General features: G+C 36.7%; 3 protein-coding genes, 1 long non-coding RNA gene and 1 other non-coding gene across 10 annotated transcripts; 1 reads left to right on the forward strand and 4 right to left on the reverse strand.

Moving 5' to 3' along the window:
• Window positions 1–119: 119 nt before the first annotated feature.
• FLD (protein FLOWERING locus D-like protein) lies at window positions 120–4535 on the reverse strand. 2 transcript variants are annotated; one of them, XR_015230240.1, is made up of 5 exons: window positions 2556–4503; window positions 1446–2207; window positions 1295–1340; window positions 632–1204; window positions 120–490 (listed from the first exon to the last, which is right to left on the reverse strand). XR_015230240.1 is itself a non-coding variant. In XM_086652107.1 (4 exons), the coding sequence occupies exons 1-4, from the start codon at window positions 4351–4353 to the stop codon at window positions 700–702; spliced, it is 3111 nt and encodes a 1036-aa protein (XP_086508233.1). In that variant the 5' UTR covers window positions 4354–4535; the 3' UTR covers window positions 120–699. The 2 variants fall into 2 exon arrangements, 1 of the variants encoding a protein (XP_086508233.1); XM_086652107.1 differs by having other exon boundaries at window positions 120–1204; window positions 2556–4535.
• TRNAR-UCU (transfer RNA arginine (anticodon UCU)) lies at window positions 4462–4534 on the reverse strand. Its single transcript has one exon. It is a non-coding gene; the product is annotated as a tRNA-Arg (tRNA).
• A 467-nt stretch (window positions 4536–5002) lies between the features above and the next one.
• On the reverse strand, window positions 5003–7749 carry FUC1 (alpha-L-fucosidase 1). The gene is made up of 3 exons (XM_086652086.1): window positions 7018–7749; window positions 6485–6721; window positions 5003–5903 (listed from the first exon to the last, which is right to left on the reverse strand). Exons 1-3 carry the CDS (start codon window positions 7617–7619, stop codon window positions 5138–5140), a joined length of 1605 nt encoding a protein of 534 aa, XP_086508212.1. The 5' UTR covers window positions 7620–7749; the 3' UTR covers window positions 5003–5137.
• Window positions 7750–8543: 794 nt separating this feature from the next.
• Window positions 8544–9465, forward strand: LOC147565602 (uncharacterized). Its single transcript, XR_015237296.1, has 3 exons — window positions 8544–8737; window positions 8831–8913; window positions 9390–9465. It is a non-coding gene; the product is annotated as an uncharacterized LOC147565602 (long non-coding RNA).
• Window positions 9466–17147: 7682 nt separating this feature from the next.
• On the reverse strand, window positions 17148–23031 carry LOC147565603 (glucomannan 4-beta-mannosyltransferase 1-like). 5 transcript variants are annotated; one of them, XM_086652110.1, is made up of 10 exons: window positions 22576–22851; window positions 22027–22121; window positions 19601–19699; window positions 19242–19494; window positions 18952–19062; window positions 18718–18854; window positions 18520–18633; window positions 18226–18425; window positions 17823–18053; window positions 17148–17517 (listed from the first exon to the last, which is right to left on the reverse strand). In XM_086652110.1, exons 4-10 carry the CDS (start codon window positions 19480–19482, stop codon window positions 17358–17360), a joined length of 1194 nt encoding a protein of 397 aa, XP_086508236.1. In that variant the 5' UTR covers window positions 19483–19494; window positions 19601–19699; window positions 22027–22121; window positions 22576–22851; the 3' UTR covers window positions 17148–17357. The 5 variants fall into 5 exon arrangements, with proteins under 5 accessions (XP_086508236.1, XP_086508237.1, XP_086508238.1 ...); XM_086652111.1 differs by having other exon boundaries at window positions 21919–22121; window positions 22576–22772; XM_086652112.1 differs by having other exon boundaries at window positions 19988–22121; window positions 22576–22674.
• Between the last annotated feature and the right edge of the window lie 1125 nt (window positions 23032–24156).

A 24156-nucleotide genomic window follows, 5' to 3' on the forward strand; every position in this document is an offset into this window, starting at 1 on the left:
GAAGCAACAGCTGAGATGACAACTGTGCGGCCATATATAATAATCATAGCAAAAAATGTCTGTCTGGCCTTTAATCTAGCTTAAATCAATTCAGATCTCGAATTACATTTCAGATCTGCTTTAGATATAAAACAAACTTAATCATACAGTCAAATATAGTCTTACATCATATAGTCTTCATAATTTACTCTTACAGATGAAGAAAAATTTAATCATGTATAAGAAAGAATTTAACCATTCCAATATAGTCTTTCTCAGGCTTACCTTTAGTGCAAAACTGGGGCTCCATCTTCTCATCTCCTTGCTTGCATCATACAGTCCTGAAGTCACACTCCAACCTGATTATTGTAATGTTGTCCCAGACGTAGACATCGTGAATTTCATTGTTCTTGCAAATGATACAGATATACTTTCAAAATTGCCTTTCCGAGGGTCAGGTCACTTATGAGGTTGTCACTGAAAAGTTGAACCAACTTCTGGAAATGAAGAGCTGTTTCATTATAAAAAAACATAGTAATTTCAATACAAGCAAAGAAGGAAGCCGTCCCACATAGACAAGTGTAGGATTGATTATGACTTGTGGCTATTTTCACAGGCTGGCTTGATAGAGATCATCAGAAGCTGCACAAACCTGAGCAGTGTGTGATTGAACACGTTTAGGTCATGTGTCAATTATGTATTCCAAGACCCAGACCTGCTTCAACTTGGTGGGTCTGTAAAGGCAGGAAAAGGTGCAGACGGTGGAGGTTCGGATGTAGGTGGAGATGCTAAGGCAGGAAGAGGTGCAGAGGAGAGAGGAACAAAGGCCGGAGGAGGTGCAGAGGAGAGAGGATCAAAGGCAGGAGGAGGAGGAGCAGAAGAAAGAGAAACGAAGGGAGGAGAAGGTGCAAGTGCAGGTGCAGAAGAATTAGCTGCCGAGAGGAGGCAATGTGAAGAGAGAGAAGCTGTGGAGGTTGGACAAGGAGGGGGAAGAGCTGGAGAGACGACACAAGGTGTAGAAAGAGAGGCGGTAGAAGTTGGACGGGGAGTTGAAGAGGCAGCAGACACAGGGTGAGGTGGAGCAGTAGTTGCAGAGACCGGACGAGGTGAAGAAAAAGAAGCTATGGAGGTGGGACGAGGAACGGGAGGAACTCCAGGACCCAGACGAAATGAGGAGGCGGGACGAGTTGCAGAACTATTGCCGTTAATAACTGCTTTAACTCTCCTGAAAAATAGAATATGGGTTGATAAATGCCATTCGTAAATTCAAAACTGCTGTAAACCCTTAAGTTGAAGCGTGACCAAGAGTTTGTACCTGACTATTGTTTGCTTAGAAATGGCTGCTCTCTGCTTTAATGTTCCTGTTTTAGTAAAAATAACATAAAAGCAAAGATTCAAACCAGTGACACTCAGGTGATTCAGATAATAAAATACAAACAAACACCACTTTAGATAAAACTGCATACCTGATTTAAGAGCCAAATGAGCTGAATTAGGTCGGCGGATTCCTCTTTCAGCTTTGATGGAAGAAATAACGGAATCTGCAGCAGAACCCAAACCTCTTCTTCCGACCAACTTCACTCCGAGCTTCTCAGACAGATAATGCAACCTCATCTCATCACCCCCTCTCACCTCACTTAAGTCAAGAGCTTGTTGCCTGGATAATAATGCATAAACATGAAGTTGTTGCTGCTGATTATAATGTGACTGGAGTTGCTGAAATAGCGGTTTATTGGAGTGATGTTGATCTGTTTTTGGTTCTTCAGTGTTCTTCTTTCGAGGCCCACTAAATGTGACTCTTAATATTGCTGTAGACCTCAAATCAGAACTCTTACGTGCAAAAATAACAGAAAAGCTTCCAAACTCAATATCTGGTTCCCTGAATAAATCAGCAAGCAGAGCAGCACAGGAATGGGCATCCTTTGATGGGCTCCTTTCGACTTTAACCCGTAGAGCCCGAGCATTAGCATGGTGGGCAATACTTGCAGCTTCTCTAAGCCCACTAAGGAAGGCCCCATGCATGGTTGCTGGATATCGTCTAGTGGTGGCTTCTCCTGCAAAGAAAAGTCTTCCATCTCCAACATTTTCTGCTAAGATATCATAATCATCCCCTGATGCCCCCACAGCGACATTAGAGTACGAACCTAAGCTGTAAGGGTCACTGCCCCACCTAGTGCAGACAGTTTGGATGGGCTCAGGAACCTCAATTCCTTGCGGTTCGTATATTCCTGCACACATTATTTGTTATGAAGTATTTGATCAATGGAATCTCTTTAATCTTTTTGAAGACGTAAATAAATCTCATCAGTTTCTCATCGGAGAGCCTAAGGTAGTGAATGTTTTACTAAATTCTAAAATCTGGAATTAGTTTATCTCTCCTTTGTGGAGACTAGAGTTTGGATCTTATTGTAACAAAATAAAATCTGTATTCATTATGCGTGCACCCTCTTCTATTCTATAGCATATTTTCCAGTTTCCGCTATGTTTTCTTTTTTCTAAATCAATTCTAATTGATAAAAAAATAAAATAATGTCAAGTTACGTTAAAGAAAAAGCAGAGGGCCTATAACTGCATACCCTTAAGGATCTGCAAAACTCGAGTCACAGCATCAGTTGGTGGCATAGTCTCAAACTTATGTGCTGCTTCTCCAGCTACTAGAGCGATCAAAAGAGGACCTCCAGCGACAGTTGCATAGCTATAAAACAAAAAGAACTCACCACGACGACTCGTTTCATCAGAGAGATGTCCAAATGTATCAAGTTCGGTACCCCAAAACACATGGGGAAACAACATTGCTACTTTATTCAACAACCCAAAACCCAATCTCTTTATTCCGTCAAGTTTCCTTTGCGGCAATTCTGGAACGAATTTAATGGAACCACTTTTCAGGACCCCAAGAGGAACTGTGCACAGTGCCATATCCGCCTCATATACCTGGCTACCAGCAATAACCTGAACTCCATCACTACCACATTGGATTGTTTGCACAATTTTGTCATATGAGATAGGTAAGTTCTCAGCCAAGGCTTGAACCAACCTCCCATTTCCCCCAGGCAAGAAACAATGATCCCCTCCCATATCATATGGATCATCTTGATCCCAGAATGCAAGAGAAAGTTTAGAAAGTAAGCCTGCATTTGCATATTCTAAGTTAGCGAGATGCCAATTAAATAAGTTCATTTCTTCGGCATTAACTGCATCTCCATATACCTCTCGAAAAGTCTCTAATGCCGCCCCAAGTGAAACATCAACCGATACCTCTCCCATTTGTTGTCTAAGTCGACTCGCCTTATCCAAGAGTCGGTTAAATGCTGCTTCCACCTTCGAATCTAAATCAGGATCAACTGGCTTACCATCTGGTCTATAAAGTGGGCATTTAGCTCTAACCTTATGAAGTGAACAAGATAATTGCCTAGCTAAAATCCCAAGCGGGTTTCCTAGTGTACCTGTCAAAACACTCCCTCCCAAATCCGCCGCTGCGTTTCTATTAGAACCCTCCATTTTCTTCGAATAAACCCTTCCACCAGCTCTTTTCCGAGCTTCTAAGATAATGACTTTAAACCCAAATGCCATTAATTGCCTAGCAGCTGCTAAACCAGCCAAACCAGCTCCAATGATAATCACATTTTGCTTATTCGTTTGGGCCGGGATCTTTTCCTTGATCGCCGGAGCAACCCCGAAATTAATATAACCACGAGAAATCAAGAAACTATACGCTGAATTCAAAAGGGTATTACAATGAGATGGTATTGAACCTGTAAACGATTCTTTTGTTAACCAATTAGACACATTTTCTCTCCATTTAGTTAGAATATGATTCCTAATTAAAGTATAATTAACCTGTTCAATTCCTCCAACAACTGAAACAACCCCAGCTTCAATTTCCTCTTCAGTCAGGGAATCAGCTGGAAACCCAGAGGAAAGAGCAGTTAAAGCTTCAGAAGTGGCTTCTTTATTAATAAAGATGATTTCTTCAGAAATGTCAGGAACAGTACTAGTAGTAGTAGTGGTACTTGTAGGAGGTAAAGAATTCATAATTTCAAGATTCGAGTTGAGATAAGGAGATGAAGAAGGAAGAAGAAGTTCTTTGTTACCGTTAAGATTACCATTAGAGAGATGTCGTTGTACAAATACCTGATTGTTGATTGGAATTGATGGCGTTTTGCGAGGAATCCTAACTTGCCTTCGTTTTTTGGGATATGGAGGGGAGAGAGGAGGATCGAAATTAGGGTTATGGGTAGGAATTGGATTAGGATTAAGAAGGAAGTTAGGGTTAGGAACAGAGACAGGATTTTGAGTAGAAAGGTTTTGATTAGGGTTTGGTTGGGAAGTGTTCTGTAATTGGTTAGGGAGTAGAGGAATTTGATCAGACATCTCCGCTTGACTAGAGAGAGAGACAGATAGAGAAGAAGAAGAAGAAAGAGAGTTATTAGAAGAACGACGAGAGAAAAAAAAAAGATGAAAAAGAAGAAAAGGGAAAAGCACACCCGGTGGGACTCGAACCCACAATCGCCTGATTAGAAGTCAGACGCCTTATCCATTAGGCCACGGGTGCTCGTTGATACAAGTCTAACTTCACCGTAATAGGATATGAGAATGTGTTAAGTTCTTCTATTTGTGGTATCTGACTTGTCTGAATGACTGATTTCTACTTGAGTCAGACAACTTAGACTTTAGATTGAAAGAGGAGTCGATTTCAGGCAATGAGAGAAAAAACCCAGACACCACTTGAGTCAGATTAGAAAACAAACTCCGAGATCGAAACTATCTCAATTGGATCTCAAAACCTTCCTTTTTGTTTGAGTCGTGATGTTTGACTAAATGACTTATTTAATTTCCATTGATTCCGAGTCTGTCCACTAATTTACTTCGAGATTTTGCTGCACAAATATGTACATCATTAGAGCAGATTCTACTGATATAATAATTAAAGAACCCTAAGGTTTCCTTCATAGTTGGTCTCTCCCTTGTGTGATAAATAGAGGCATATATGAAGGAATACAACCACACAGACACCAACTAATGATTTTAAAAAAAATATTGAACCTCATATAGGATCTGTATGTGCTTCAATTATCTTACACAAATGAAACAGACTCGAAACGATTACATCAAAGCAAGAAACTGAATATGTACGATAAGAGCAAGAGTTTACAGGCTAGATTTCAGTACTTGAAGAATGGTTCATCGTGGTTTGCTGAATAGTTCGACTACCATTGATATATGGAGTTGGCAAGCTTGAGTTAGATACATAGCCTAGATTCGGATATGTGTCCAGGTAAATACCCAGGTATGAAATCAATGGATCTGCTCGAGACTTGTCAATAACAAGCCTCAACTGCTGTGTTTCTACCTCAGGAAATCGAATTAGTCTTCTATATCCAATAGTTGTTGCATATATTACTCTCTGCCAAAGCCCATCAATTAGAATATCGACATGAAACTCGCTAACACGTTGACCCATTTGAATTGGCTCCTGAACTTGAATCATATTGAAAGTTACTGATGACCCAAAGTCTAAATATATTACCCACTCGGATTGGGCTTCCTCCGGGGCCCAATAATGATATATACCCTCTTCAAGAATTTGAGATGGTTGAAACCGGGAATCATAGATGCCTCCACGAATGCTGCTTGCAGTAAGAACAGCATTCTTGGCCAAATTACGAGAGAATATGGTTCTTCGTAGCTCAGTGAATTCTTGAAGTACTTTAACGTCTTCGTCTGATATAAGACCTGATGAATTTGGTGGTACATTTAGTAACAAATGACAGTTCCTTCCCACTGATTTGTAGTATATGTCAAGAAGAGTGACTGCAGATTTGGGGACTTCTGATGAATGCCAGAACCATCCAGGCCTTATTGATACATCACATTCAGCCGGAACCCAGTCGTGTCCTTGTGGATCTCCTTCACCTGAATACCTGTTCAAATATGAGAAACATGTGAGAATAGTCACATAGGAAAATGGTACTCTAGTAACTATGTCCCCTCTACTCGTTGTCAATTGGTTTTGAGTTAGATGGCTACAAACTTAACATAGTATCAGAGCTCTAGGGATGTAATTTTACATAATACTCAATGTAGGACTATATCTTTCTTTACATTCCCTGCAGGAGCTATGGAGGATTTCATATGTCTGAAATCCATATTCATGGAAGTTCCTTGATAGCTTAAGGTTACAAGTGAACTTGAAAAAGTTGGGATCCACAACCTAAGTAGTAGTTCTTGACTCCAAGTTCCCTTCATTCTTTTCTCTAGCTGTGAGATGATTTTTTCTTGGTTACAATAGACATGACAATAAACAATCTCAAGCCGAAGCCCAACATCAAGAACAACTGCAATCAAATCAGTTACGGAAGAGAAAATCATCTCCGGAAAAAATAAACTTTGATCGTGTTATTGGCATTCAATTGTTGTTCGACAGTATCCCTAAATACTACAAAAAGACTTTCTTAATGAGAAGATAACAATGCAAAAGAAGATGTGAAGAGAAAGAACTAACTTAGCATCTGTGTGTCCAATCATGGCGGAACTTCCATTGAAAACGGACCAGCAAGTAGAGCCAGCAACACCAGCCTCATCTCCAACCCACCTAGTGTCGGGACCTCCGTCGGAAAATATCACAGCTCCAGGCTGAAGCTGATGAATAAAACTAAACCAACTATCAAAGAAATACTCCATGTCCTTCTCCCCTTTCCCTTTAGCACCATCCAAAAATACCTCCTTGATTTCCCCATATCTGATCCAAATATCCAATCACAAATCCAATTGAATCACACCATAAGCAACAATAATTTCACACATCTCAACCCTAATTTAGTACTAATATTTTATTTTTCTATTTCAGGAACTACAACTTAATCAGATAATTAAAAACATAAGAGAATAAAAAGCTGATTGATAAATGGTACTATTGCTTCAAACAGAAGTATGATAGAACAAAATCCAAAGAGAAATAGTCACATTCAATCAATTATTAGAAGTAAAGATCAACCCATTATCTAAAAACAGAAAAGAATTAAAAACCCTTCTTACCCAGTGAGCAATTCAGTCATCTGCCCTAAATAGAATTCATTATAATCCAATGTCTTCCCATAAGAAGCTTCATGTCTATCCCATGGAGAAAGATAAATTCCCAATCCAATCCCCTCTTCCCTAGCAGCAATGGCCAATTCAGAAAGAACATCACCATTTCCATTCTTCCATGGACTTAATCTGACTGAGTAATTAGTGTAAGAGGAAGGCCAAAGACAGAACCCATCATGGTGTTTTACAGTGAGAAGGACACGAGAAAATCCAGATTCCTTGGCTACACTAACCCATTGATGGGCATCAAGTTTGGTGGGGTTGAAAATGGAAGGATCAACATGACCAGAACCCCATTCAGAATTAGTGAATGTGTTGGTTCCAAAATGGAGAAATAATGACATTTCTCCAAGTTGCCATGAGAGTTGGGAAGCTGAAGGAAGTGGTAAAATGGGAAGAGGAGGGGGTTTTGGGAAAGGAGGAGATGATTGTTTAGAGAGAGAAAGAAAAGATAAAAGTAAATTAAAGAGAAGGGTATGAGAAAATTGAGAAATGGGTTGTTTGAATCTTCTGTTCTTTACGTTTTGTTGATGAGAATTCATCTCCTTCATTGAATTTTGAGTTGCAGAAGACTAGAAGAGAGAGAGAGAGGTGCGACAGACTAGAGAGTTGCCAAGCGTATCCAATTATTCGGATTCCAGTTGACTGTTAAGCCAGACGAAGTTTGAGAGTTGCCCGCATAACATAACGAGACACTCCCATTTGACGTTACAAAGTTGTCGCAAGGCGTTACAAATTAAAAAAAATACTACTCACGGAACTAAAGACTAAAAAAATTGACTAGGACAAAAAAATTTGCCAACTGGAGTGGAAAATGACACCTTGTATTTTACCCTCAAACTTCACATTGTATTATACAAATCTTAGTTGTTGTTCTGTTTGATGTGACGTTAGTCGTTGTTCTGTTTGATCTGGCGTCTTTACCGTTTGATTTGTTACCTACATGAGAAAAATAAAAATAGTTCACCCACTCATTGTATAAAATACAAAAACCCAAACTTTTTGTTCTAATCTAGGTCATTCAACCATGATTTGACGATCCAGATCAACTTCCAGTTTTAACACGTTAGAAGAAAAAAGTTTTATCTCTTTTCCCTCTTTCGAAAATCCTAACGCCTCCTTCTCCATCTTTAATTCTTCTGTTACCCTCTTCATGAGAATCAATATCTCTTCATCTTCAATTCTTCAGTTGGGTATCTTTAGAATTTGGATGCCCACGAATTACCAGTTTTAACATCACAAACCCCAAATTTCTGGTATGGCGAAAAGTATCTAGATTTTATGTTCTTCAATAGTTTGTAAAACAAGTTGTTAGTAAATCTCGAATTTCTGAAGTTTCATTGTTCTTCTTCAATATTTGATTGTTCTTCAATATTTTGTTGATTTGAAGATAACATTGAGTTTACTGCTGGTAAATTTTAGAAAATTTTTTTTTTACTCGGTATTTTGATACAATTTTTTCTGTTCATTTGCAGATAAGTACGAGTTTAAAGAAGACGTTTCACATAGAGTAAGTTAATTTCAAATTTGTGAAGTTTCAATTTGATCAGTGATATATTAGGTTTTTTTTTCCTCAGCCTTTAGTTTCTTTAACGATTTCACCTTCACTCATCCACTGCCAATGATGATGAAGATGACCCGTTATCGTTCATCTCTCATCCTAATCCAGGTCTACCACTCATTTTGATTATCACCTCCACATCATTAGTCATGGATTTCTCAATTTTCAATCTTTCACTGTTAATCTTCTTTGTTTATTCAGTAAATACTTAATCGGATTTAGGAACTGTGAACTCCTGTTGTTCGATGAACATCCTTAACCAAGTAACCCATTGTGTCTTCAAGGTTAGCTTCTTTTATATTTACTATATCAGGTTTTCCTCAGTAGAGTTGTAAGGTTATTCTCCTATTTTAATGTTCTTAGTTCAATTTTGTGTATTTGATTTGGTTTGATCTTCTGCGAGTTTGGGCTTCAGATTTCAGTTTTCTTAGTTTGACTAATATTATTTTGGATGGAAGAGATGAAATCATTCTATTTATTGTTTAATTATGTGTTTGTTATAGAAGCATTACTCGCTCAAATTTCTTGCCTCCACATCAACCTTTTGCTCATTTTGCTCCTTCAAGATAGGTCTTTCACCCCCTCTCTTTGTGGAAATATAAATCTATTTATATTCGAACGCATCTGAATCGAAATTTAAGTATATCTGTGGAATCATTCACTTTATGATAAAATCTTAATTCATATTTGAACATCGTAATGCAAGTAAATCCATGTTATAGTTGATGGATGGTTGTTTTGATGGTTTGATTTTTTGAAGGGGCGAAATGTTGTATTATAACAAACTTCGGACGTCGAAAAAAAAATGGTATCACTGTTGCAAAGAGCATAGAGTTAAATACACGGGCACGGTCTTGTAAAGCAGGTTGCAGATGTAACCGATGATGTGGATGGTGGTAAGGATTCGTTATGCATTATACCATATGGTTTGTATTATCGTGTGTGTATGCAAGCATAGGATGGTGGGTAATATTTTGCTTTGCTTGGCGGGATTAGGTGTTTAGCTTCCCTGAGTAAGAAATTATGATTATCTGATATTTTTTAAGGATGACTTGATTAAACTTGAAATCTAAATCGATTACAAGAGAATTTACACTTACGGTTATGAATGAAGGTACTCTTCACGAATGAATAAGATTTGATCCTATCGAAATTGACATCTTCATTGTTCATTGTTTTAGTAGATAGTCAGATAATAAGTTCACATTCTAAATCAATTATAAATAGCAAACAAAAGCAACGATGTGCAATTAATGGGTATTGTGAAGATCGAGTATCTCATTCAACGAGTAAAATCTAATTGCTTGCTTGTTTTTATTTTTGTGGTAACGAATTCTTCTATCATACGTGGCAGATTCTAAATTATATATTAGCCTTGACCTTGAAACGAGTTGTCTGCATTTATCTAAATATGAAGTTAGAATTCATAAAACATATTTCAGAATATGTTGCTCACTTAGAAAAGGTTGGGGAAGGACAGGGTGAAAATCAAAATCACACTGTTTTATTGTTAATTTCCTTAACGATTAAAACAAAGGCTTAACTGTCTTAGCTTCTAACCAGACTCATTGACCTGTCGATAGCAAAAATGGTACACGTTTGATCTTAAAGAAATCAAAGTGGTACCAGGGTAGTTTGCTTAAGAAAAAAATACGGAAAATAAACTTTTGGACTAAATTAATAAGGTTAAATCTAAAAAAAAGAATAAACGTAAGATATGTAATATTGAGTGAGAATGCAATAGCTATTCTAAATTAAAGGTATAGTAAAAACGTTAAAACAATTGTAACTTTATATAGGGTAAATTGTCGTTTATATCCGGTCACACTTGTACTCTAAATCAATAAATACTATTCTTTACTTAATTATATATTAGTTAATATTCTAATTCAATTAATAATATATAAATTAAATTCTAATTAATAAAATCATAATAATTACATTAATTATTATTCTACTTTGTAAATAATATTGTTAGTATATATTTTTATTAATAAATATTACTATATAAATTAATAAAATATTATCATATTTCGATCATTCAAGATTTTATAAATTGACATTTATGTCCACTTATTTTGTAATTGATAAACATATTAATAATTAATATTATGATTTCTAAATAATTTCATTAATCAGTATTAAAATTAATAAATTATATTAGTTGGTATCATAATAAATAAATATATTATTAGTTAATATTTAATTAATAAAGAATATTATTAGTTAGTATTTTAGTTAACAAACACTATTATAATCTAGTATTATATTTAATAAATATGGTATGCACCATAAAAGAATGCTATAATGTTCATTGAAAAAAAATAACCTTAAATGTTACTTGCAATTAAGAAACATAAAACTTAAAGGAATAAAGATGACAAACGAAACGAAACAATGATATAAACGAAAACACATTCTCTCCATTTCGTTGTTAAGATGTATCTTAACAACTGTATTAGTTACTGTCATGCAACCTCCATTACTGTATTTAATTTCATAATATTGTTTGAAAATTAAATTTAACTTTTTGTTTATGTTCTTTGTAAGATTACAAAAGTATGGTTGTCACACAAATATCAAGAATTAATTTTACAACAATTCAAGTAGTTTTAACTAATAATAATGGGATCAAGCTTCAAACATATGTTTTTTAATTAATCAATCATTTTAAAAAAGTTTGGAAGATCTTAATAGTCAACATTTCTTTAAAATTTAAAATACAATTGACCTTAGGACTACTTGTTAGAATAAAATAAATTTATAATGTTATTTATTAATAATTTATAATGTAATTTATTAATTCGAGTACTAATTAATAATATATTTATTAACTATAATTTAAATTTATAAAATAATTTATTAATTATAATAAAAGTGTGATGGGACATAAATGTCAATTTATAATATATTTTACGGGTCTAAATATGACATTATGTTATTAGTTAAATAATAATGAATACTATTCATTATATAATGTTATTTATTAACAAAAATAATCAATAACTATCATTTATTAATTAAAATACTAATAAATAACATTAGATATTAATTAATAACATTATATATTAATTAGTATTTAATTAATAACATTATATATTAAGTCAAGTAAAAAATTTAATGTGAGATAAATTTCAGTTTATAAAATATATTAAGGATCCAAATATAAACTACATGGGACTAAGGACCAAAAAAACATTATTTATCTAAATCCTATAATTTAGAGAAGTACCTCTTGAGTTTTTAAATTTAGAGACTCAATAATTTACAGATCCCTATATTATAGAAAATTATAAAAACTTTTCATAGGAGTAATCTTCAAATATATAGAAGTGAAAAACGTCTGGGAGCGCTCTTATTTAGGGTAAAAAAAAACTTTAAAACATTTACTACAAAACATAACCTGTAAAAGACCCCTAATAGCCCATCGATCGACAATCAACAAACAAGTAACAACACACCCAACCTAATCTGCAAGCACAACCTCTAAATAATTAAAAAAAACGGTGGTTTGTGAACAGAACTTGTGACAGGGTTCTAAAATAAAAGTTCAGTTTGATGATATAAAAGTGGCGCGGGTCATAAAATCTTATAACTCCTCACATTCCTAAACTTTGTAATTAGGTGTGTTTGGGTTAAGGTTTATTCTGTTTTGGTTTCCAATTTGTGACCAATTGGACATTTTGGCCTCCTTAAGTGTATGACAATTCGTTTTCGTCTACGAGACTCAATTTTTATTTAACATTTTTCCAGAAGTATCGTATAGTTGTAAATGATGTACAATAACTTCAGTCATATACTTAATTTAAAGAGACACGAAAGATAACACTGTGAAAGAAATATGTCTATGATGAAGAATTATAATTACCCGTCAAACGAAATCAATTGGGAATCTCGTCATTTCACTTCTCTTATCCTATTAATTATGTCTAAAATCTGTTCATATTTTTTTTGAATGGTCAGCGTGCCTCGAACCCTTGACTTATAAAGTGGAATATTAAATCTTTAAAATCGGCTCATATTCATTTATTCCAACCTTTAAAACATCGATTTAAATATTTAAAACGAGTTTAGATTAAATCTGACCAACTAAAATACCACTTTGATCATACTTGATCCTATAAAACTAGTCTGACCATATTTGACTCTCCATTACATTCTTTTTATGTCTTAGTTGATTGTGACCCATATCTTATTTTCTGACAAATGGTAGAAAGTTTGATTAAAAAACATTCTGGGTGTAGGCTCGAGGGGGTCGATTTTCCCCCGTTTGGCAAGTTTAATACATACCCGGTCCCAGACTAGGGGTGGGAATCGGTCCGGACCGGTCGGTATCGGTCTCTAACTTCATCGAACCGGTCGACTCGGACATAAACTGTTGGTGACCACCTATTTACTCGGGCGGACTCGGACGGTCACTCTCAAGAATTCTTTGTCCATTGACCGTCCAAGACCGTTTATTTTACCGGTTCAGTCGGACACCGGACGGTCTCGGTCCGGACTTTCCAATAAATTTACTTAATTCAGAACTCTATTTTTATTACCACAAACAAAATTACTTACAAATGAAGATGTTTAGCCAAGAAATCAAAAGTAAATATAAAAAAGAAAAGACACAGTGGATCATCATTTGACAAGATATAATTAAGCCATGCACCAATGTTTGGTCTTCCAGAGGACTATATGACTATAGCCAACGATCATCATATATTCATATGTCTATAAAATTCAACGGTCAACTTCTAAAAATGAGGACAGTTTAGTCGGTCAACCTATTCGGTCACTCGTACCGGTCGGTCAACGGTCGGTCCTTCGACATAAAATTTTGACCGTGACCGTCCGCCAATTCTTTCGGGCCGGTCGGACACTGACCGTTATGACCATCGGGTGTCCATGGACACTTTTTATCTCGGTCGAACGGGTCGGATAGCGGTCTTCCGGATCTTTTTCCCACCCCTATCCCAGACTAAGCCAACATATTTCTTTCATATGTCCTCCCGATCTATTTGACACTACTAGTTTTCATTGTACTCATTTAATTTATATTCATCTAATTCATTTTTATCATTCCCGTCACCTTCATCTTCGTCTACTCCTAGTGGATCCAAAAGATTTAAGTTGAAGAAAATGTCAAGAGATTGTGTTTACTTATAAAGTCTTCATAAATTATTTTGTGACACATAATAGAAAAATCCATTTAAAAAAAAAAAAAAAAATTTTTGGTGTACGAGCTAGTCATGTCCACCCAAGGGCGGACCCACATATGGGTTTGTGGGGGGGGGGGGGGGACGTGCCCCCACAGACCCGGCGTAATACGCGATTATTGGGTAGGCCTGCTTAACTTATTATCTTATATATAAACAAAAGTAAAAGAAGTGTGCATGAGTTAGTGTGTAGCGTGTTGGTTCCATGCGTGGTGCCACCTTTATAGGGCGGTTGCAGGCAAATACTAGGAGTTATCTTTCAGTTTCTGCCGTGATTCTCTTCTCTCTCTTATCTGTTTGTTATATTGGTCGAGATTAAATCTCTTTTCATCCGTTTCTTCTCCTCATTTCTCTCACGAAATATTCTCTCTTTCTCAATGAATGTGGTGGGGGGGTGCGATTGGTTTCCATCGCTAGATCTGGTGGTGTTGCTTAGTGACGGCGGTGGTGTGGTGGAGGGTTCCGTAGTGATAGTGATGGTGGTGGTGTGGTGGTGGTGGTGTGGGGTGGGGAAAAGGTTTTTGGTTAAGGGTGGTGGTGGGTTTTGCGGCGGTTTGTGGTGGAGGTGTGGTCTGTGGTGGCTAGAAATGGTGGTGTTTTTGATAGTGTGGTCTATGACGGGGGAGGTGGTACGGTGACAGCAATGGTGGTGTTTTTTGTGGTGTGTTTTCATGGCCGTGATGGTGGTGGCGCGGAGAAAGGTATGAGAGAGAGGTTTTTTTGTATTCCACTATAGTTTAGTACAATAAATTGACGGTTCCTCAGTGGTGGTGACGACTACTTGGTAATGGCGGCGGCGGCGACTCTCTCGGCTGGGGCATTGTCAGTCTTAGTTTTATTTTGTCGACTATTAGGGTCTTCAATTTTCGTTCTTTGTTTTTTGTTTGTGTCTGTGTCGACTATTAGGGTCTTCAATTGTCGACTATTAGGGTCTTCAATTTTCTATTTTTAAGATACACATGTTAAACAAACTATCTTTGTTTCACTAGCTCCTTTAAGGAACATAAATGGTGTTGAGTCTTTTTAAGATACACAAGTTTCTTAATATTTTCTGTAGAGAATTAACATTTTTTTTTTATATAATTCAAATGTGAATTTAAGACTAATTATTTATATAAGATTGTTGTCAAAACAAGTCATAAGTTAACGGTAGTCAATTTTTTTAGTGTCACAATAAGATATAGTGGTCAGTAGTTTGACCGAGATACATGTAGTTTTAGACACTTCATTTATAACACAATAACTGAGTTGTTGTAGTGTGTAATACTGTTGCAATCCATCATTAGTTACGATTTTTGATTTTTCTTTTGATATTTATTATAGTTTAAAAGTGCCCCAACAATGAAAATTTTCTCGATCTGCCACTGTTTCCAGCTTGATATGTTTCCAAATAGACATAGTCCCAGGTGGTGCTACCATATTTATTTTATATGTTGTCCCGATCCATTTGACACCACTAATTTTCGTTGTATTAATTTTGTTCATCTTCGTCATCACCATCACTTGCATCTTTATCTTCTCCTCCGAATTGTGAAAAATGTCCAGGGCATGTTATACTTGTAAATTGCATCTTTAACAAAAAGGTGTAGGCCGGATAATTAGTATTTCCATTGGCACATTTGAAAATAGGGGGTGAGAAACAAGGCGGGTATAGGTGTGCACTGTCACGGAGTAAAGTTTGACTCGGTATTGTCGTCTATTATCCGTGCGGCACTTATGCTCAAAACCGGCTCGAAGCGTATTTGACCAAGCTCTAGTCAAACACAAGTCAGCCTTTACTTTAAGTTGCCCAAGTATTACTCTCACTCGAGCAAATTAGTCAAGTCCTTTGGTGGGAGCCTTTAAAATTGGATATAGAACTCGACAAAACATCATATTGGGCCTAACAAGTGGACTTGACTATGTTTGACACATTTATGGGCTACCAAAGGAGGAATTATCTAGAGATATATATAGCATTAAAGAGTACTCTAGAAGGCTCCAAAGATTTCTATACACACTTCCAAGTCCTTAGATCTTAGACATGTGTTTTAATCTTAACCGTCCATTGTAAGAGTAGTATAAATATGGTTAACCTCCTCATTTGTAAATCATCTAAGAAGTGATACAAGCAAGTGAGAGTCTATAGTGAGTGACTTGGGAAGCATTCTTGTATACGTTTGTACTTGAGAGTTCTTAAGGTAATAGAAGAGTTCCTTCCACCAAGTGTTAGTGTGGTTTAGTAGATTACTCTTGCTAGTTCTCTTAAGTACTTCAGTGACTTATATTCTTGTGTGATTCCACCCACCAAAGTATATTGTTTGCCTGTAGTCAAGGTTACTTGGCAAACTTGGGGAAAGGCTGACTTGTGTTCGACTTGAGCTTGGCAAAATACGCTTTGAACCAGACTTGAGCATAAGTGCCGCACGGGTAATAGGCGACAATGCTAGGTCGAACTTTACTCCGTGACAACGGGCTTTGACTTTATTAGATCCGGTAATTTTGCAACTTTGCCTATTAAGGTAGGTAGATGCACGGATAGGCAATTACAACGGTGTTATGATGGTGAAAGCCTGCGCCCGCCAAAACACCCGAGCAACAGTATAACTAGTAGTAATTACATATCACTTCAATAACCAAAATTTCATCGACCATGAAGGATAAAGATGTTAAATTTTGAGAAGAATTTCTTGGAAGATAGAATTATTAAGTTTGTATCTAAAAAATTTCAGATGCATGTATAGATACCAAATGTGATATGCATTCAGATATCAGTGTCCTAAACGGATACTAGACCATCCACTTCCTTAAGCATTCGTTTTTTTACACCCCTGTCCGCCAGCTTGGAAGGGACATGGAGCCATACATTAAAGTGGGTTGCGTGCCCAATGGGCCTCATGCAGAAACTGTCGAATGAAGATGATAGACATAAGAGATTAAGATGTCGTTGCAAACAACTCTCTCATCTCTCTCCCTTCCCTCTGCCAAATGGGCCGACGACAAAGGCTTCCTTTGCTACTGGAGGAGACTGGCTGCAATACAAATGGTGGTTATGGTGGTATCCCTTGTGGTACGGGGTTGATAGTGGTGGTGAAGATGAAAGTCTAGGCTCTTTTTTCTTCTTAACATGGGGTTATACAAAGTGGTTGAGTCGCTCACCTTTTGAAACCCCTAATTCGTGTGGGATGCCCATGTTAGAGGTTCCGGCTGTAGTAACGGCCGGGTCATATAACTTCCACTACTGCTTAACTATGGTGGGCGCCTAAAACTTTCAAACAGAGCTGCACATAAGGTCCATGATACTCTTTGAACCATCATTCATATTGGTACTAATGGAATCAATCAGCAACCGTCCAATTGATGGAGGGTCCAATCAGGACCTTTAAATTTGATGACAAAGATAATATTTCAGAACAAGACACCATACATACTTGTTACAACAGTAACTCATCGAATTTACTGACAAACACTTTGTACTCAAACCTTTCTTTACAACATATGCAATTGCTTATTAGGCCTGTTTGGCCCGGTCCAGCTTTCAGCTTTTAGTTAGCCACAAATGTCCCTACATACCCAAAGCCCATTATGAAAAAGGCACCAGCTTGAAGGAAGAGATAGATATAGAAGTGATCTTTGCCAAACAGAAGGTCATAGGTAGCACAGTAAAGTAGAAATACTCCCATTGCTAGCTCCAATATGTGTATTCTGTTTACATGTTACAAAAAAACAGAGAGTCAAAACCTAATTTATTCATATACTTCTCTTTATGGGCCTAAGGTAGTTTATTTATTTATTTATTTTTAGATCTGATTTGTCTCAAATTCAAACAAGTTAAATTTAGATAAGTTGGATTCAGACTAGTCAGATCCAGACAAAAAGAAAAAGACACACACCACTAATATGAGCATATGAAATTCTGGGCCTCATAACTCAATTCTTAACTCAAAAGCATGGATTTTGTGTAGCAAGACTATCAGTGAAGATTAACCAGGAGTGGGAAAAATATGTACCTTTCTCCAATTTTGGATTTCCCAGATAAATGTCGACTTTCAAGACCACATAGTCCACATCGCCTCCTCGCTGGTTTGGTATTCTTTTGCTTTAAGGTGTTGCCATGCTTCTCCGTAACGACCCATTCGTTTACTCGGTTAGCCTCCAGGAGCCCGATAATTGCAGCTTTTGTTCGATGAAGAGACATTACATTCTCAAACAATATCCAGAAGATAACCAGATGAAGAGATCTGCAACAGCCGAAATTTCAGTTTTCCATTACTGGGCCTCATGATGGGCTTGGGTCTTTTAAGCCCAATCTGATTCATCTGATAGGCGGGAGGTTCTCCGGTAGAACTTGAACTTCAAATATGAAACAGGAAATACAGGATAAATCATGATTTTAATTCTGTAAGGTCTTACCGTGGTGTGCATATGGCGTTCAGAATTGTAATCGTGACCGGAATATAAATGGCAATAAGTTTCGGCAGATGAACTTCTGGAACCATAACGCTAACCGGGATAATTATACAATAGAAGAAGAAGGTTACCCAGTGAGCAACTATCTTCCTCACAAAGAAGAAGCAATATATCACATGAAATTTCTTCCAAATCGAGACTTTCTGCATCCAAACCGCAAAAATCACAGGAAAAGATTTTACGATTCCTTCTTCTGTTGATAGTGGTATAATGAGAGATTAAATCGATTTTACTTGCCTCACAAAGCAATATCTCTTTAGTCATTTTCTTGAAAAGATTAGCAGGACCACATGACCAACGATGTTGTTGAAACCGATATGCTTTATACGAACTTGGTAGCTCATTTTTCACCTACAAAATATATTATTTTTTATTAAGCATATTTAGAGTTAAAAAGGGAATACTAATTTAGTTTTTAGAATGAAAATTACTCACAGATAAATCCCCAACGAAAACAAATTTCCAACCCTTAAGACTAGCTCTAACTGCGAGATCCATGTCTTCAACAGTAGTTCGATCTTTCCATCCTCCGGCATCAGTGACAGCCATCAGTCTCCACACACCTGCTGTCCCTGCAAAATTCTGACTAGAAATGACATCTTTGTTTTCCTTGGATGATAGAGATTATGGTGATCATGAAATTAAGTAAAGAGATTAACTATATTTTACCATTAAACCCAAAGAAAGAACATGTTGAAGAACCAACTTCTTGCTCAACGCTGAAGTGATAGTCTAATGACATTTCTTGGAGTCGGGTCATCAAACACTCATCGGCATTTACTGCATGACCAATCATTATCTTAACAAAGAAAACAAGGAATGAAGTATATATACAATAGAGTAGATTGCCTGCCTACTTGACCATATGATAATAAGACAAGGGGATAAAGAGGTGGGAACTGACCGTTTTGCCCTTTAGCCCTATATATAAATTGAAACCTCATGTTTTGGGTTCTTACCAAACTTCCATCTAGCCTGAACCAAGGCAAGCTGGGGGTTCTCCAAAAGATAGGGGATGGTCCTCCATAGATAGTCAGCTTCTGGTTGGAAATCTGCATCGAAAATCACAACAAACTCGCAATCCTTAACATATTCTTTTTCTAATCCTTCGCGAAGAGCTCCGGCCTTGTAACCGTTCCGATTATCCCTTGTCTCATACTTAACATTAACACCTTTTGCCACCCACCTTTGACACTCCATCTCAACCAATTCCTGCATCAATATGAAAACACAGCTAGAACATATGTACTTACACTTTGACATAATTATACAATTATCGAGACTTCAGTGTATGTAATGAAGGATAACTCTGGTGTACCCGTAAAACAGCGTTAGTGGAGTCATCGAGAACTTGGACTATGATTCGATCAGCAGGCCATGAAAGACCACATGCAGCTCCAATTGAAAGTCTATAAACCTGAAATATATGGGACAAGTGAAGTGACTACTAATGAAGAATAGATTCCTTTTAACAACTAATATCTAATTACTATGGCCAGTAATTTTAACTTTTTTACTTTTTTCACACTTCAGTAAAACCGAAAGCAAACTCTAACGTCCTCCACATAACAGGTTCATGAACCTTTCATTGTCTTCAAGTGCATGTATTCGAGTACCTAGTGTGAATAATTGGCTACATATAAACTCACTTGAAATAAAACAAACTTGGGATCATATACAACAAAAGAGTGTCAGTGGTAGTTACCAGTATACCGGCTTACGGGATCAGAAAACCAAACCAGTTTCTAATGCAGATGGTTTCTGAAGATGACTCCTTTTTAGGTTTCTGTCGTGAATCGTGCTACAATTATTCTTTATATATATATATATATATATATTCTGACAGAGGTACAAGGTAGTTGTGTGCTATTCACCCAAGAGTTGTGGTCAAGAAATTCTAAGGTTAAAGGCTTCTAAACTGATGTATCTTGAAGCATTCATGCTTTCCAAATTCTCTCCTCGCAGTGATCTTTTCGTCAGTTTTACTCTATATTGAAGTAAGATAATACTATGTAGATAGAATCATGCTTCATTACTTCAATAAATCTTTATCTGCTCCATGTTTTTGTGTTTATTGATTGAAGAAACTTAGAAATGAGTTAGCTTGTACCATAGCCTAAAAGCACACCACATGAATAATTAAAGCGATGGATAACTTCGCTCATTAGTTTTGCAAACAATTTTTGATGTATGTTCAAGGGCATGGCTTACGAGTTACACAAGTATCATCGATTGTTGCGCATCAAATGGGTGAATAGTGGGAAACTCTACACGTATGATTACAACGTCTGTGCACGTTTTTACTACCCTACGTGGCACAACAGCTGCCATTAGACTGTATTGCATATACAAGATTCAAAATCTATAGATTTAATCACTAGTGACATCGAGATCGCAAGAAGTGATTAAATCCAACTGTGTAGAATTTTCCACGTAAGGGTGTACATGTACAGACCTTGTCAAGTTAGCAGATATAGACCCGTTCTTAAATAAGCATGTAGTAAGAACTGCAGCATAAGAAACATCGTTAAGCGTAGTTCATGAAGTATGTTCATATACCTCCTTTTCATTGAACATAGGTATTTGAACAAGAACTTTGGGATATGTGTTGTTAGTCTCTAGATCTTCTTTCAGGGCATCCAATTTATACTTTGTATATCTCTTCTTCCCCAGAGCTTTTACACACAATATCACAAGTGCCATGTATACTCGCTCGGCGAAAAGCATTATAGACATGGCAGCACACAAAATTATGGCAATGTCGAGAATATGTATTATCAATGGATTTCGAAGTGTTTGCCATGTTAATCTAAAAGCATCTGTAACCCCGTCATAGACTCCAACCTTCGGCTCAATATCCATCCCTATGACCACTAACTATTTAGAAGGGTAAGTGACTATTTAATGGAGAGGGTCTACAAGCAGAGGATTGCAGTATTGGTGTCTCTTATGGAAGTCCCTGAGAGGAAGATTTTTGCTATAAATAAAATAAAGCGGTTTGGAGGAGAGGATGAAGACGCTGCTAGGGGGCTATGTGTAAGAATGTAGTACGATGAGACAGCCGTTTTAAAGAAGGCCTTAGAGACCGATAGACACACGGTTCACATGCAGGAAAAGGTGCTGCAACGTATAAACTTTGATAGCTGTATTTCTGCTGTTTTCTCGCCGACATTTGATCATTAATCTTCTCCATTAAGATTCAAATATCTTGAAATTAATCTCTCTCTCTCTCTCTCTCTCATCTCTCTCTTTAGGCCTAAACTTTTCTATGTCTACCACTTCGTGTACAGAAGTATGGATCTTATTAGAGCTACAATGATTTTTCCCTATTAAGTTTACGTATCATGTCATGACATCACTCTCTTGTTAAGTCAATATTGTAATAGCTTTGATGGATTTCTACATTGACTACTTTCTTTACGTCCAATCTTCCTAAAATAAGAAAGAAATATGTCGAATATTTCAGCAAAAACAAGGAGAAAAATCTTAAGATGAAACTTTCTCCCTGAACTGATTTCACATCTATCTACAATTAAAACCTACTCATTTATAGTTGACCCTTAAATTTGACAGAGGTAGACAAATTGAGAAACAAAACGACACTTAATTAAAATTGGTGGTAGATCATAACTGCACCTGTAAACAAGTGGAGGAGAAGGTGTTTATCGTGAATTAGCCGTTGAATACCTTCCTTTAGAATTTGACATCTCATTCAATGTGGCGACAAACTTTTGCGTGTATTACCTGTGAAGTTTCATGATCGACGCGTTTCTTAGCATGCTAAAAGCTCTTGTCGTTTTCGTACACGGTACGTCTAACTTCATCCGGTTGATCAAATACTAACAATTTACCACAACACAAGAAAAGAAACACTAAACTGTCAATGAAATTTAAAATTCTAGCTAGAATTCTTCAAGTTAACATTTTCATTCTTAACTACCTAGAAACATTAAATTAAAGAACTATACATATATATCATGACAAATTCTTAGAAATTTAATCCTATTCTACCCTTTAATTCTCTTTCTTTGAAATTTCTCCCCTTGTTATCAATATATGGAAGTATGAAACTGAACATTTTATAGTGAATATCTATAGTAACAGTCATCTACCTTCCAATTTGTCACACTCAAATCCCAAGTCTTGCATCAAACCCTAGAGGGTTACTCTGGATGATCAGAATCTTGTTCAATGTGCTTGGGGCATTTTGCCCCCATAAGAGCACTTGAACACATACCACACACACACATATATATATATATAGAGAGAGAGAGAGAGAGAGAGGGAAAGTACCTTGTTGAGTAGAGTTAAACTGATCATCCTCATCTAAGGAATGTCGCCATTAATGTTTCTCATTGGAACTTGGAAGTTCTCTGTAATTGCCAATCCTCTAACCTAAACCGTTGGTTCGAATCACAAATTGGAAATTTAAGGGGGGTTTTATGTTAAGAAAACAAAAACATATTGGGACACTTTTTCTCATTTTTAACTTTGGGCTAAACCCCCAAATTTAGGTAAATTTATTCTTGCACATCCTTTCTTCTTAAGATTAATTAGTGAACCAAACCTAGTTAACTTTGGGCTAAAACAAAAACTAATTAGTTTAAGGAATTTCACCAATTTAGTTTCCCAATAGGATGGGGGCTTTTGAGTTCCGCTTCAAATCCTTTATCACATTTTGATGTTGAAGTATGTACAATTGAAAACGTGTAGGAAAAAATACATGTAATTGCTCAACAATTAGACCTCGCATAAAGATTGAACCATAGATACTTATATTTATGAGGTAAGGCTTGCCCTACATTGAGCCCTCGAGCAAGATGGACATTCAATTGAACCCTTCTACACAATTTGGCCGACACAAAGCATGAACGTGTCCAAGCGACTTTGCACTCTTGTAAGCATTAGAGAAGACGCCAAGTAACACGAAAGTAAATTCACTCAGCTTTAATCTCATGGGTTTGAATACCAGGAAAACAAGCCCAATGAAATGAAAGTTCGGCTTAATTTAACTTAACGACGTGCACACCAGATCTCTATCCTTAATCAGAATAATTATCTTATATAATATAGGAACCAATTTTACCGTTTATAGTGTTTGCAAGTACAACTTAGTAATCTACCCCTGGGGACTTCAAAGCTTGTTAGCTTTCATGAACAAATAAATATTAAGCATTTATAAAAATATTCAACTACAAATGGATATTTTGAAGATCAACCGACTTTAGGAGGTTTCGACAAAAAAACAAAGACTTTCGGATAGTAATTATCTGCCAATACTATATAATAATAGGAAATAGATAGATGAGATGGGTGGATATAATATGTCTCACGTTATAGGATGGTGCGGGCCAGTCTTCTGGGTTGCTAGTGATATTGTCTGCTTTGGCACACCTAGACCTCACGGTTTTAAAAGGCATCATTAGGAAAAGGTGGTTAACCTCTTAAGAGGAGCACCACACTCCGTCTCATCGCCAATGTGGAATTGTTGCCACAACACACCCTCCCAAGCCCACATAAAAGTAGAGCGAATCATGTTGACAACGTGTTATAGGATGGTGCAGACCAACTTTCTGGATTGCTACGCCCAGGCCTCACAGTTTTAAAAGATCTCATTAGGGAAAGGAGCTTAACCTCTCAAGAGGATTACCACACTCTGTCTCATCACCAATGTAGTATTGTTGCCACGACATCCTAGTATGGTGTTTATAAACTGAGGACGTGGTGGTACTGGTGGGGCACATCTCTATGTAAAGAGTTCATACTTTGTGCGTGATTAAGTTGTTGGGGGAGTAATTTAATAGCTTCTTTGGGAAGTTTTTTCTAACCTTACTTCTTTGGGAAGTTGCTGGTATGCTAACTCTCCCTAAAGAG

The sequence above is a fragment of the Eschscholzia californica genome, unplaced genomic scaffold, assembly GCF_041429995.1.
Source record: "Eschscholzia californica isolate CP2 unplaced genomic scaffold, dmEscCali1.0.p SCAF_1, whole genome shotgun sequence".
Taxonomy (NCBI): Eukaryota; Viridiplantae; Streptophyta; class Magnoliopsida; order Ranunculales; family Papaveraceae; genus Eschscholzia; species Eschscholzia californica.

Excerpts from the sequence above, each read along its gene's own strand:
- FLD (XM_086652107.1), bottom strand. The coding sequence starts at position 4,353 with ATGTCTGATCAAATTCCTCTACTCCCTAACCAATTACAGAACACTTCC. Across the intron at positions 1,341-1,445 it reads TCATTTGGCTCTTAAATCAG|GAACATTAAAGCAGAGAGCA; the intron begins GTATGCAGTTTT and ends TTACTAAAACAG. Across the intron at positions 1,205-1,294 it reads TCTAAGCAAACAATAGTCAG|GAGAGTTAAAGCAGTTATTA; the intron begins GTACAAACTCTT and ends TCTATTTTTCAG.
- FUC1 (XM_086652086.1), bottom strand. The coding sequence starts at position 7,619 with ATGAAGGAGATGAATTCTCATCAACAAAACGTAAAGAACAGAAGATTC. Across the intron at positions 6,722-7,017 it reads ATGACTGAATTGCTCACTGG|ATATGGGGAAATCAAGGAGG; the intron begins GTAAGAAGGGTT and ends TATTTGGATCAG. Across the intron at positions 5,904-6,484 it reads ATTGGACACACAGATGCTAA|GTATTCAGGTGAAGGAGATC; the intron begins GTTAGTTCTTTC and ends ATATTTGAACAG.
- LOC147565603 (XM_086652108.1), bottom strand. The coding sequence starts at position 21,144 with ATGGATATTGAGCCGAAGGTTGGAGTCTATGACGGGGTTACAGATGCT. Across the intron at positions 19,495-19,600 it reads CCACTAACGCTGTTTTACGG|GAATTGGTTGAGATGGAGTG; the intron begins GTACACCAGAGT and ends ATATTGATGCAG. Across the intron at positions 18,634-18,717 it reads TTTTCGTTGGGGATTTATCT|GTGAAAAATGAGCTACCAAG; the intron begins GTGAGTAATTTT and ends TATATTTTGTAG.